Source organism: Papaver somniferum, chromosome 4 (genome assembly GCF_003573695.1).
Source record: "Papaver somniferum cultivar HN1 chromosome 4, ASM357369v1, whole genome shotgun sequence".
Taxonomy (NCBI): Eukaryota; Viridiplantae; Streptophyta; class Magnoliopsida; order Ranunculales; family Papaveraceae; genus Papaver; species Papaver somniferum.
Window position 1 is genome coordinate 12175207 of NC_039361.1, and position 15149 is coordinate 12190355.

At 38.4% G+C, this 15149-nt stretch overlaps 1 protein-coding gene across 1 annotated transcript; it reads left to right on the top strand.

The window, feature by feature from the left end:
* Positions 1-809: 809 nt before the first annotated feature.
* LOC113272010 (F-box protein CPR1-like) lies at positions 810-7415 on the top strand. Its single transcript, XM_026521927.1, has 3 exons — positions 810-1307; positions 7194-7248; positions 7363-7415. The coding sequence occupies exons 1-3, from the start codon at positions 810-812 to the stop codon at positions 7413-7415; spliced, it is 606 nt and encodes a 201-aa protein (XP_026377712.1).
* Positions 7416-15149: the final 7734 nt, after the last annotated feature.

Consider the following 15149-nt stretch of genomic DNA (forward strand, 5'->3'; position numbering starts at 1 on the left):
TTGTGCATAAGTGCGACTTGTGAACTCAGTTGATGCAAAATCTCTCTCGGTTATCCACTAGATCTTATTTATATCTTCGTGGTTTCTCTCTCTGTTACCCACTAGATCTTATCTGGCTGAATCCTCTTGGGAATAGTAACCGTGAGAGAGTTGGATTCTTTATACGTGTCTAAACCGGTTATCCAATATTGTATAAAAGTCATAAGCAATTGGTTTCGTCCAAGCTAGATAGAAAGAACCCTAATTCGAGTAAAGAAAAAGAAGCTGGAATGATGTCGCTGTCAAGTTTTCCGGAAGAGATTCAGGTAGATATTTTGCTAAGGTTACCAGTGGAATCCATCTTAACTTGTAAATGCGTAAGCATGGTATGGTGTTCTCTGATTTCTAGCCCAGAATTTATTAAGAATCACTTAGATCTTAGTATCAAGACTACCAACCCTCATCTCATGTGTGTCGGTTGTAAAGCGAATCCAACAATAAACTCTATTGATTACAATTCAATAGTAGCTTCATCAGGGGAACCTACATGCAATCCTGGAGGAGCAATGGAAATAGACTGCCCAGTCGAATATGAGGGACAGACAATTATTCACTTTTTGGCTCTTGTAATGGCTTGATTTGCTTAGGTATCACTAATCATATTGCGAGTACTGATAAGGATGAAAACTTTTATGTAATTTGGAATCCGGCAACTAGAGAATATAAGAAAGTGACACCGTCGTGTGATATTTCGTTTGCCCCTACCAAATATGGGTTTGGCTATGATCGTAAAATTGATGATTACAAGCTGGTAAGAATTGAAAAAATATATGGTTCCGACTGAAATTCTTGTATATACATTAAGATCGGATTCATGGAAAACTATTGAAACTGATCTTTCTCGCTGTTTTAATACCGGAAACACTGACGGTGTTCTTGTTAACGGGGTTCTTCATTGGTTCGGTGCTACCAGTAACACTTTCTTTAATTTTATACTAGCTTTCAATATTGGCAATGAGAAACTTATTCATGTGCCGCTTCCTGAAGGAATTACTCCATTAGCTCCTCAAGTATATAAAAGTGTTGGACTCTGGGAAGGCTGCCTTTCCTTAGTTGATGTTATTATGGATTGTGGCCGTACTGATGTATGGGTGATGCAGAATTATAGTGTGACAGAATCTTGGACTAAGAAATTCACAATATCGCAATATACAATCACCATGCTATGTTATCCGAAGTTGATATGGTCTCACAAGGATGGTCAGATTCTGATAAGAACTGGAGACGCTTTTGTTTTATTTAACCCAGCAAACGAAAGAGTTAGAAAGGTGCATCTCCACGGTACCAATGGGGTAATAATTAGTGTACTACATTATGTGGAGAGCCTAGTTTCACCACATGGCCCTTCCCTTCTTGAAGGAATATGAAATAAAAGGAAGGTACACATATACCTTTTCTTGCTAGCTTAGGCCTTTATTGATTCACTATTTCAAATATACCAGATTTGTGCCCGTGCTACGCACAGTGCATTTTATTTCTTTTAAATTGGTGTGCGCGGGCTTCGTCCCGCCCCGTGGGGAGGCATTTTTGATTTGGTGTGCGCGGGGCTTCGGCTACCCATGCACTTTTGATTGGTGTGCGCGGGGCTTCGCCCCACCCTGTGGAGATGCATTGTTTATTTGGTGTGCATGGGGCTTCGCCCCGCCCCGTGGAGATGCATTTTTTATTTGGTGTGTGCGGGAATTAGCCCCTTTTTGTGGTCATGCATTTTTGATTTGGTGCGCGTTGTACTTCGCCTCGCCCAGTGGCGATGTATTTTTGATTTGGTGTGGCGATCAAACACATTAAATTGGTGGAGAATATGTGTATATTTTATTTACTTTTTCATTTTATTTTTGCAGAAAAATATGCGGATTTTTTCCCCTTCATATATTAATTTGGAAAAAAGAGTCCTTATATGGAAGATACTTGATTTCCAAATTGAATTTGGACTTCCATAAAATCCAAACACGGTACGTTAGGTTTTCTTTTTGAGTTTTTAATTTTTAAACCAATCATACGTTGCCAAGTGTCCTCGTGAATTCCAAATTTATTTTGATTTTTTTTTTTTTATCTTTTCCTATTCTTTTTAAACCAACCATACGTTGCCAAGTGTTCTCGCGAATTCCAAATTGAATTTTTTTTTTTTTCCTATTCTTTTTAAACCAATCATACATTGCCAAGCATCCTCACCAACGTTTCACAAAACTCAAAAAAGGCCTATTTCAGCCAATAGAAAGCGAGGGTTTCCTCACCATTCAACGTGGGAGCTTTATTTGTCTAGGCCTTTAAATATTTAGATATATCGGGGTTTCATACAATTTCTTTCGTGCATTTGTTTTCTACATTTACATTTTCTTCAATTTCAAGCAGCATTTCTTTTAGTAGATATATTATGCATGTATAGAATGGAAATACCAAGTTTATTATAAAGAGGGAGGATTCATGGACACTCTTAGATGGACAAGGTCGGACAAAATTTGCGCCATTTTCTCCGGTAAACTCAAACGACAATGAATTTAAATCTAATATTTTATTGATATGTTCCTATTATAAGACTTTACATTCCTACCAAAAATGAATGCAATTCGAGATGGCAAACCTGACCATCTACCAATATTAATTTCAACTGTTAATTTTGAACGGCTGATATTCAAAGGGGTAGATGGTTGTTTTATACACCTCTAATTGTGCTCATTTTTTGAAGGAATGTAGAGTCTTATAAGAAAAATATACCATCAAAATATTAGACTTAAATTCATTATCGTTTGGGTTTTGCGGAAAAAATGACACAAATCTTGTCCGACCTTGTCCATCTAAGAGTGTCCATGGATCCTCCCTCTATTATAAAACTCAATTAAAACAAACAACCAAATTTAAAACAAACAACCAAAGGCTCTGAAAAGCATTAATTCCTTACTCCATTAAAACTCTAATCGTTACACATTTGCAAAAAATCTTTCTGCACCCATCCTGATATTGTTTCGGAAAATTGGTCATTTGTCCAAATATTTTTAAAACATGGTTCATATGGACGAGTAAAAATTATTATGGGTGAAATGGACACCAAAAAAATAGCAAGGATGAAACTGGATTCATCCTGACTTAAACTTAAAAAATAACAAGGATGAAACTGGATGCATCCTGATGTAAATTAAAATTAAGAAAAAGTATTTGAAAATGGATAGGATGAAACTGTTTACATCCTGGTCATTTTTACATTTTTGTCCATTTAAACAATATCAATATCTAAATGTCTTTTTCACCCAGAAATTGTTGATTTTGGTCTTTTTAACCAATTTTGTGAAATTGTTTCGACTTACTCCACGTGAGCCTTTTTTGTTAGAATGTGACTTCAAATTTGTTGTTAAATCAATGTGTTACGGCAAGTTAGCCTTTCATAGCTAATGACCAGACCTTTCCCACGAGAGGAATCATGATTTATTTATTTTTACATTTTTTTTTGGCACAGCTGGGTATTGATCCCATGAACAAACCTTATCATTGCCGTACCCATGGAGGTGGTGGGAGAAAATGGGAGATGAAACCCTTAACCCATAGCTGCATATACTTTAGCCAAGCGTCATCGCTAGAATTGAGAAGAAGAATGTTGGTGGTGTTTACCTTTGGGCCAATGTTCTTCAGCAAAACCTTACACTCGTTATAATTGAAGCGAGCACCGCAACTTTAGCTGGACCGACGAATTGTCTGGAAAGTAGTGTAGTTGCTCAAAAATTGTCAAACGAAATATGCAGAGTTGACCCAAGGTTGAGAATGATCAGGCATAGTAGATCTTACCAGAGTGCGTTAAGAGAAGGGAAAATTGGGATATGTCCCAAAATTGGATGTCATCTTGGGAATATGTCTCGACCGTCCAAAATTCCATCCAAAACCGTCAATACATGTGAATTAAAAGAAAAATATACTATATACTTACACCTTTACAAGGTTCAGAAACATATTCGACAGTAAATACTTCGAATAACTTGAAGAGAAAGTTGAGACACATTTACGATAAATTGACTATTTAACGGTTCCTTGATGGAAACCGTTATTTTAGGGCATATTCCCAAAAACTGGAATCTTGGAGAATATACCCAAGATAACAGTCGATTTTGGAGCATATTCCCAATTTTCTCTTAAGAGAACTCTAGAAGAAGCTGACTCGCATTCCCAGACATTTGAGAGATGCCTCCTTGAGGGATTATCAGAAAGGTACCTCGTAAGAGAGTGGATTTTTTGGTTCATACAGGGGAACATGAAGTCTAGCCCTCGAATAACCAATAGTTATGAAAACCCCTAGAAAAACTTCATCATTCTCTATTTATACGGTCCAAATTAAGATTGAAAGTAATGGAAGAAGTAGGGGATGCCAAACTTAAGTCCTCGCTGAGCAAGCTCTCCTGCAAATTCAATAACAATTCTTCCACTAAAATCAACATCAGACGGAAGCAGAATGAAAATCATTAGAAAATCAATCAAATAAATCAAAAACGAAAGGTATGGAGCAGAAAATCAAGCAGAAATAAATCTTTGGCAGATGTGACGATCAGAGTTTTATTGGAATAAGGAATTCATGCTCTTCAGAGCCTTTGGTTGTTGATTTTAATTGAGTTTTATAATAAGCTTGGTATTTTCGTTCTATACATGCATAATATATATACCAAAAGAAATGTTGCTTGAAATTGAACAAAACGTTATTTTATTTTATTTTTTTAAGAAAAGGAGAACATCTAGTTTTTGAAAAGCTAGTACAAAATAATTGGGAGATTTTGGTTCTCAGACAGTATGTCCTAAGAATCATTTGAGAGTCTCCAGTCTCCATTTTGAGAGTTCGAATCTCCCCTAAGTTGTGGTAACAAGCTTTGGATCGTAGATCCTTTCCACTGTCTATAATTATTACAGATAGAACTTAATTTTGCTAAATTAAAAGCCATAGAGTTTTGGTTTGAGTTTATGGTGCTCCATTCAGCTATCTCAAAATAGTTGGTAGGTCTAGTCTTCAGTTTAAATATTTTGTGCATCTGCTCAACATGAAGTTTTCTTGACAGCTTGATGAGGTTGCAAGAGTTGGATTCAATTTCTATCCTTCTTCTCAGCTCTTCTGCCCAATCAAAAGTCTTATGAGCTTCCATCTGATTTATCTCTACATTGCTCCCTTGGAGGTGCCCAAACCTTCGGGCTCATGTGCACTCCCCTGTGAAATCATAAAGAATTAATCCAATACCATAGCAGTTGAGATGAGTATTAAAGTAGACAACAATATTTAGTTTGAGAGTAAAGATAGGTGGTGGAAGCCATTGCATTCTGAATTCTATAATTTTTGTCTCAACAACTTTTTTGTTGTAGCTGATATGCATGAAATTCTTCTTGTCTTTGGCCTGAGCTTCCTGTCTAGTGATGCAAAGCTCAACCCATTCTTTGGTATCCTTTAGATTCCTTTTTTCCTCTAGGAGATTAGTTAACCATAGATGGAAATCAGTGTGTCTTCCATAAACAGTTTTAATTCTTAATTCTAACCAAACTTCAATAACAAGAGGACAATTCATAAAAAGGTGGGTTAGAGTCTCCCTTTGGCAATTGCAAATATTGCAGATATCTTCAATGTAGGTGAGATTTTTTCCTATTTTTGCACCAGTTGGTAGGATGTTGTGAGCTGTCTTCCAGAGCTTCCTTATGTTGTGAGCTTCCTTCCAAAGGAATAATCTAATTGATGACTAGTGTTTAGTCTCCAAAATGTGTTCCAATATTTTTTGCCTTGATGGGTATCTCTATTTTTTTTTCAATTCCTTATATAAGGTTTTGACTATGAAATTCCCATTCTTGGTAAGTGGCCAGATTACTTCATCTTCAAGATTACTATGGATTTCAGTGTTTAGGATCAGATTTGCTATTTCATTGTTGAAAAGAGCAGCTATAATCTCCTAATTCCATTGAGTATCATTGACTATTAAGTCACTTACTCTTTAGATGTTTACATTACAGTTTGGAGGCCTGATTAGAGGTTCTTTTTGGTTTAAAAACCAGATATCAGATCATATATTATTTTGTTTCCTTTATCCACTTTCCAGGTACTTATCTTTTGAATTTTGTCAATTCCAGATAAGATACCTTTCCAGACCCATGAGTCAGTGGGTTCTGGCTTAGTAGGCATATGCATAATGTCTTCCTCAGGGAAGTATTTTGCTTGCATAACTTGTGCTCCTAAAGTGTCTGATTCTTTCATCATTCTCCAGCCAATGTTAGATATCATAGCAGTGCTGAGTTTTTCTAAGTTTACTATTCCCAAATCTCCTTCTTCTTATCCTTACAAACAGTTGTCCAAGCTTTTGCATAAATTCCTTTGCTTTTACCTTCTTCTTTTCCCCAGAAAAAGTCTTCTCTGGATCTTGTCCATTTCTCCAATGGTTGTTTTTGGTATTTTGAAAGTGCTCATTTGATAGTTAGCCATAGTGGAGGTAACATGTTTTATCATTATCATTTTTCCAGCTAGATTTATAGTTTCTCCTAGTTTCCAATAAATAACTACAAGTATATCTTTTCCAAGTATACTTGGAAAAGATAGTGGGCGTAGGGATCAAGACGCGAGGATCCTGTCGAAAGATCTTGTACCGTGCCCCGAAAATCTTCGTCAGTGACTTGTCAAATCAAGTCAGAGTCACCATTATTGACTAATTGACGAAGTAAAAGTCATGTACGAGATAATGTCTCAGGACGAAGTAACTCAATAGGAGAATATAAGCTACGAAGGATCAATGGAGTGCCCTACGAAATACCAACCACGAAGTAGATATGGGCGAAGTAAGCTAACTTGGATAAAAAGATAACCTGCGAAGTAAGTAAATTATCGGGCAAGAAAAGAGACAGGTGTCCCGACAACACCCAGAATTGTCAGCGAAAGAAGGGGAAATTTTTTATGGAAAATGGTATGGGCGAAGTATAAAGCAACTCCGCGAGAACGTAGCGAAGTAAAATGAGTTGTACACCATTAGGGTTAATTGGCCTATAAATAGAAGTCCTTGGGCAAGGCATGGAAGACGGGATTTTGGATAGGGGAGAGAGCTTACCTTAGAGAGTGAGACTAGGGTTTCCTTGTATTCAAGAACTTGTATTTTGTTTCCTTGGTTAATTCATCAGTAAATATTTTCTAATTTATATTACTTAACATGTCCCAGATCTTGGTTACTTTTCTTTTTGGGTGTACTACTGGATTTCCAGTAGTTACACTAGGTACGTAAGTGTTTATTTACGGACTTATAATTTGTTGGACCTGTGCTCTATCGGGTAGGGTTCTGCGTAAGGGCAATTCCTATGGGAATGAACAATTTTTTTTTGTTGATCCAGGTGGACGACCAAACTGGCTTTTCCACTATGTTAAAGCACTGGGCATTGGATAACTAAGCGTGCGTTCTTGCTTGAGACAAACGCCGGAGTTTAAAGAAAAAGCGCGCACGTTGAACAGACAAACTCGGGCGTTGGATAGACAAACTCTGGCGTTGGACCTATAAACGCGCGTTGGTCCTATCAACGCGGGTGTGAGATATAGAATCTCCAACGTTCATATCTCCAACGGCCATAATTCCGAAACACCTCCAAGTGTGTAGCCCCTATTTGCAGAGTCAGCCAATACAAATCGTTCAGTTGGCTCTTCAACTCTCCACCACTGGCAGTCACATTGTTGTAAGGATAATCACTTTCCATACCTTCGGAAACAATGGGGATCCTGGTTGGATCACCTTGTGAAGATGAAGAACTTGCACCCGTGGTGGGGTAAGTCATAAAGCATGGCTCTTTTGGAGGTGGCTGGCGAGGAACGATATTTCCATCATGGGACAAGCGTGATAACACTGGGAGATCTAACCCATAGATGTGCATATTGTGTGTCCCAATTACAGGCTTCGCAATCGACTTGTACCATTTGACATACGCCGCTTCACTAATATTAATCTCTTTATTTAGTTCATAGCTCGCACAATTGGTTCTTCTCAGCCGATCAAAATCTGATCCAGAGGTTTGCATCTGTCGTGGAGGGTTAATTGCAATTGAACATATACCTTGCATTTGGTACTGCAGTCTTTCTCCCAGATACCAAACCCCTCTATCCAATTGTGGAGTGTAAAACACAACTCTACGCATAGAATAATCAAGAACACGTTGTCCAACATCATCACCATACTGAGGAAAATCAATTAAGGGTGAACAACGACGTTGTTGTGGCTCCGAGTCATCTGATGAAACCTCTGAACAAAACTGGAACTCGAGATGTCGTTGTCGGTTCCCTTCTCTAAGTTGGTCGAGATGTACATATCCAACATTGGAAATCTTTGGCTATCATCTTTAAGGATTGGTTAACTAACACGGAAGTAGGTATACCACCAATACTTCAAATTACTCAATACTTTTAGTATTTTGACTTAATCCACATTTTCTCATAAAAACTATTTAAATTTTAAAATGATAATTTTGATATTTACCTCTATGATGCCCTAGAAACCAGTGAAGTTATCTCCGCCCATGTACGCATGATTCAACCCACAATACAATTCTGCTAAAGTTGCAGATCCCCAGTCAGAATCTGGTGCTTTTTTAAGATCTTCTAATGCTTGAAGCCAACCAACACGAGCAACATAAGTTAAGTTTGCAAAGAATGTATGACTCAGTACCCATAAGATAAACATCATTTTGAGTTCAGGACAGTCATCTACATGCTCTGGGTTTCTGGGTTGGTTAAGGAAAAGCTTCAACGTTGAACATCTAATCCCAGCTCCTTTCACTTGTTTTTTAATTTCAGGTATTTCTGAATCCATAAACGGGGGAAAAAGCGTCTCCCATTTACTATTTGGTATCCATTCGTCTTGGTCGAACGGTGGCGACTCTCCTATTCCACTGGGGATCCACAAATGAAATACAAATCAAGGGGAGTAATTCCTATTACAAGTATAATATCAACTATGATTAATTGGAAAAGATAATTTAAGTTAAGTTAAACAGTGTGAGCGGTGCTGATCAAGACAGAGTCAATTCCAACGTTCATATCTCCAATGTTTATATTTTATTACAAGTATAATATCAACTATGATTAATTGCGAGCGGTGCACTAGGAAAAACTATAAATCTAGCCAAGTATACTTGGAAAAGATATACTTGGTATATCTTGCGAGGATAATGCTAAATAAGAACATAAAATATAAAAGTATATACTTGCTTCTTATTCTTTTTGAGTATTAGATGATCAAGACAGAGTCGAATATAAAAGTATAAGCACAAGTCAAATTTCATTTTCACCTTGTTTGCTTAGCCTTTATTACTTATTGTTTTAACTTCGTCGCTGGGTCTGGCCGCGAATTATGATAAGCAAATTTGTATTTTACTTGTGGCTCTACGAGGTCATATTGTGCCCCCTAGTTAAGGTCTTATTATGCCTCATCCTTTTTGAAGGATCTTCGCTTATTACCCTTGCGAATAATAATCCATCTACCTCGTTTTAACATTTATTTTTATTCTTCTCCACGACAATGCGACAGGTCTAGCCATTCTCATGAATGTTAGTCCCATGACACTGCCGTCTTTTTTGGTCACACAACTCCCTAATCTGGAGGGTGCCATCCCTTTATATTCCTCCTGATTGCCCCTTCAAGGAGGTTAACTCGAACATGCATGTTGATCTCCTCCCATCCAGTTATTATGACATTCAGTTGTTTTCGTGACTTCTTATTACCTTCGCCAATATGGCTTGGGGTTACGAAGTCACACCCTAAGTGACGTTTCTTTGGGATCGAATGCATCATATCCAAGACTTGCCATACGAACATGGCCAGTAACGCTCCAGACGTCCCAGGCACCCGCTGCTCAACCGAATACGTCGGCGCCTTGGTCATATTTTTTCACTCCTTACTGAAGGCCATCATAAAAGGGACCCTCAGCGGATAGGTATTATCATTGCCCCTAGCTTATCTCTCTAAGAGTTGTTCACGACATGCGTTAGGTCTTGCCTCTTGCACTTTCATGCGAACTAGGGTGCATGCCGTGGATTCTCAGCCTTCCTAGGAGAAGGTTTTAAGTGTCCCTAGAAATTTCTTATTTCGTGAGCTTTATTTGCCTCCTAATGTGAGGTCTTATTTCTATTTGGTTATCTCGTGAATTTTCTTCGCATATTTCAAAGATCTTTCTCACATATAAGTTGATCATTGAAGAGATATTTTATTAATAAACTCCATTCAACTACACATTTTATTGCCTTTTCAGCATCATAACTTACATTTACGGGTAATATTTATTAATATAAACGGGATTCCAGGGATGATCTAGTTTCTGATCTTGCCTTTCGATCTCGCCATATATTATCTTTCCCTCTTCGACGGTGTCCTTCCCTTCACAATCCGCCAACTCGTACGCTCCATTGCCAACTATGCTTTTCACGATATAAGGGCCTTCCCATGTAGGATCTAACTTTCCTCCTGATCCACTTTTCTCGTAGCACAAGCTCTCCGGGTATGAAGCTTCGGGATTTTACCCTTTTGTTATATTTCCTTGACAGCCTCTGATGGTAATTTGTCATATGTTGTAGCGCAATTTCTTTGTTCTCCTCAAGGTCGTCTAACTTTGCTAGAATCAAATCCGAGTTTATCCCTTTCTCCCATGCTTCTCTTCTCGTTGTTGGAAGGATGATTTCAGCAAGCACCACCGCCTCAGCTCCATATGTTAAACAAAAGGGTGACATTCCCGTTGCATCTCGCCTAGTGGTTCTATATGACCATAACACGTTTGGGATCTGTTCACACCATCCCTTATGATGACCTTCCATCTTTTTCTTCAATGTGGTTGCTACTGTCTTGTTTGTAGCCTCCGCTTCACCATTGCTCTGTGGTATAGCGGAGTCGACTTCCCGGGTTGAATTCTAAATGCGTTGAATAACATTCTTACATTCTCTCCTTCGAATTGCTTCCCATTGTCCGAAACGATCAAGACTTGTATCCCAAATATACAAATAATGTGCTCAAGAATGAAATCATACACGTCTCCATCTGCGTGTGCTGCAGGGATTTGGCTTCCACCCATTTTGTGAAATAATATGTTGCTACTATCAGATACCTCCTTTGCTTTGTCCCAGTTACAAATGGTCCTACGATATTTATTCCCCACATGGCGTAGGGCCATACACTCAACACAGAGTTTAAGCTCGTGGATGGTGCATGTATCCTTTTCCCAAATCTCTGACATGCTTCACATCTCGTGGAGATATCTTTCGCGTCTTTGTGCATGTATGGCCAAAAGTACCCTTGTGTCCTGGTTTTGGGAGCTAGTGACCTGGTTCCGCTATGGTTACCAGCGTCCCCATAGTGAATTGATTCCATGATTTCTATCCCCTCTTTCCGCGACAAGCATCTCATCATCGGACCCATATACGATCTCATGTACAGGATTCCTTCGAAGATCTCCTTTCATCAAATAGTTATAGATGGGGGAGCGCCAATCATCATTGCTTATTTCCATATCCCTTGCTTCTATGATCATCACCTTAGGCTCCCTTTCCTCTCTGCTTACTGAGGGTTGCATTAACCGTCCAATCATGATATGCCCGATTTTTGGATCCTTAATCATTGAGGCTATAAAAGAAAGGGTGTCCACATGTCTGTTATTGTGTCGGCCTATGTTTCTCCAAATAATGCTTCATATCTTCACTGAATATTCTTTCACAAGTTTTTGATACCTTTGCATCACCGGATCCACTGCATTATACCTTCACCACTAGCTGCGAGTCACTGGTAATTCGTACTTCGTCTAATCCCAATTCTATCGTAATCCTTAAAGCTTGTATCACTGCTTCGTACTCAGTCTCGTTATTAGTTGCTTTGTACTCCATCCGAAAGCATAACACTATCCTGGTCCCTGTGGGCGAAGTAAATACTATCCCTATTCCTCCTCCACAACTGTTTAAGGATCCGTCAACGAATATTTCCCACCACCTGGGATGACTCTCCTGTAGTAAATCCTTAGGATCCGGCCGGCTTTTATCTACATCCATCATTTCCTCTATGCCCTAGTCTTTTTCCAAAGGAAATTCAGCAAGAAACTCTGCGATTATGTGTGACTTCGTAGAATTCTGTACTTCATACTTTAACCCAAACTGATCAATATGGGTATTCCATCTCTCTACTCTTCTGACTCTATTCGAATTCTTCAAGACTGATTCTATGGGGATTCTGGTAAGGACTTTAATTTTTGGGGTTTGGAAATAAGTCCGTAACTTTTATGATGCGTAAAACAATGACAGTATCAATTTTTCAATCTTTGGGTAATTCCTCTCCGCGGAGTTGAAGGTTTTGCTGACGTAAAAGATTGACTTTTCTACCCCCTCGTCATTCCGAAGTAGAACTGCACTAAGAGCATTTGATGTTTCCGCAAGGCAAAGTAACAACTCCTCCTCGGGTTCTGGTTTCTGTAAGATTGACAATTTAATAAGGTGCTCTTTTATGTCCTTTAACGCCTCTTTCCACTCTTGAGTCCATGCAAACTTTGCTCCCTTCTTCAAAATGTCAAAGAAGTGTTTACATTTATCCGATGACCGCGAGATAAACCTTCCCAATGCTGCCAACTGTCCGTTTAACTTCTGCACATCCTTGATGGCGGCGGGTGAGGGCATTTCTAACATGTCTTAGACCTTTGCTGGATCAACTTCTATGACTTTTCGGGAAACTATGTGTCCCAAGAACTTCGCCGATTCAACCCCAAAGATGCATTTTATTGGATTTACCATCATTTTTTATTTCCTCATCTGTTCGAAGATTTCTTTCAAATCTTCCACATGGTCCCCTGAATCCTTTGTTTTAACAAGCATGTCATCTACATAAACTTCCAACTTCGTGTGTACCCATTTTGCGAATATTTTCTCCACCATCCGTTGGTAAGTTGCCCCTGCATTTTTTAGTCCAAATGGCATTCTTGTGTAGCAATATAGACCTCTTGGAGCGAAGAAAGCTGTGTGTTCCTGGTCTTCCTCGGCCAACGATATTTGATTGTATACACAATATTCATCCATAGACGACAACCTTTTGTATCTAGATGCCGATTCTACCATCTGTGGGATGTCTGGCAAGGGAAAGATATCTTTGGGGCATGCAGTATTCAGGTCGCTAAAATCAATACATATTTTTATACCACCGTTCTTTTTGGGAACAATTACCATGTTCGCAACCCAATCTGGATACTTCGCTGGCCTTATGATTCCTGCATCCATCATCTTCTGAAGTTCCTTATAAATTTGCTCATGATAAGTCGTTGCGATCTTCCTTATACGTTGTCTTATCGACTTGATTATTACATGCCACTCGTGGATCAATTCCCGGCATTTCCTCCATGCTCCACGCAAATATGTCATCATATTCTTTTAGCAATTCAACTAGCCTCGCTTCTTCTTCTTCTTCTGATGGTTTATCAAATAGTGATTGTAGTAGTGGTAAAAACTGGGTCTTTTCAGACTTGTGAAGAAAACAATTTTAAGATTTAAATTAAACTAGACAATTAAATAAAGTTGTTCAAAGTTATAGAGAAAAACACCAAGACTAGGATTCCACCAATGACCATTTTAATAGTAAACTCTAAATAGTTCTTATGCAATTTTATCTTTAAAATCAATTCTAATATTTGCCTCAAATAAGTTTTTGAAGTAATAATTGTAATTAAAAAGTATAAAACATCAAAAGTTACTAAAACCCAGCATGCTTCATCAAGTCAATTCATAATTACTCAATAAAAACTATTAATTCAATTTTAATTCGTGCAAATAATCAAATAATAATATTGCAAATAAATATAAAAATTAGAATTATACCAATAAATTTTGTACCAATGGCTTCCTCCGTCATCTCGGCTAATGGGTTTAGCTCCTCATCCCAAAAACACACTCACAAGATAAATTCATGGCTAAAATAGGTGTTTTTATTGATGATTATATGATGAAATATGAATTAGCAACGCTGTAAAAGTGTTACAGCGTCACTGTTACAAAGGGGTAAGTGCTGAAAATTAAACGATACTTTTCTGTTGCTGTAAAACAACGACACTCGTTTCTGGTTTTAAGACTGATGAAGAACGACTGCCTTAGCAGGTTTGTTCTTCCTCTTCTTCTTCCTCCTCGAACAGCAGCAGCAGCAGCAACAATAACTCTCTGTAATCGCTTCTCCTCGGCTCTCCTGGACTCTAAACTCTCTCCTCAGGGTTTCTAACCCATCTATGACAAAAACCCAACTATATATAGCCTTCAGATTCCCTAGAAACTCGATCAAATTCGAGAATAAATCTTTTATTCTTCACGTGCAATTTTAACAATAATTCCATATGTCGATCTTTGTATGCGTCTGTTAGCTATTCTATTGCTCCCAAAATCTTCTCTGACTTGAACTCAACTGTTTTGAAGTATATCCCACGCAAGAATCTCTCCCAAATCTCTCAAACCAATTCAAAACCCTAAACAGGGACCGTGAGCACTGTCTTGACTTTGTGTGGATTTTCTGACTTATCCAGCCCAATTAGATGGGTCTAATCGCTTCTAACAGGTCCCTTATGTCTTGTAGAGTCCGTGGGTACCAAATTTGCCCATTGAATCGCCTGCTAGGTCGCTCAAATCCTTGATCCAAAACTGTTGACGCTGCTGCCTTTTTTCCCGCCAAAATCCAGTTTTGAAACTTTGAAGATGACCTCCCCCTATCCAGTTCCGGTCTCCCTTTAGCAGATGCCTGGAAATGTGTCACCCCTTAGTAATTAGGTTACCCCTTATCCAAAATGAGAGTCCGTATAGTAATTTTCTCCCACGGGCGCAAAAACCATTTTTAGCTAATTTCGCCGCAAAAGCTTTATTCTTCCAAAAACACCTACAAATACATAAAATAACCGAATAAGTACAATATCGAGTACTAACAATATATACAAATGAGCTATATTAGACACATAAATGCGTCTATCAAATACCCCCAAACTTATTATTTGCTAGTCCCGAGCAAATCAAAACTACAAAATAAAATCCTAACTCACTGTCGCAGGCATCGTCGATTGCATTTAGCGTATGCAATAAGCCTTTAAACCCCTAGGTGGCCCTAGTGGCCGAGTTATAGTCTCGGGAGGGCTTACCAGAG

Excerpts from the sequence above, each read along its gene's own strand:
- LOC113272010 (XM_026521927.1), top strand. The coding sequence starts at position 810 with ATGGTTCCGACTGAAATTCTTGTATATACATTAAGATCGGATTCATGG. Across the intron at positions 1,308-7,193 it reads CAAACGAAAGAGTTAGAAAG|ATCTTGGTTACTTTTCTTTT; the intron begins GTGCATCTCCAC and ends AACATGTCCCAG. Across the intron at positions 7,249-7,362 it reads ATTTCCAGTAGTTACACTAG|GTGGACGACCAAACTGGCTT; the intron begins GTACGTAAGTGT and ends TTGTTGATCCAG.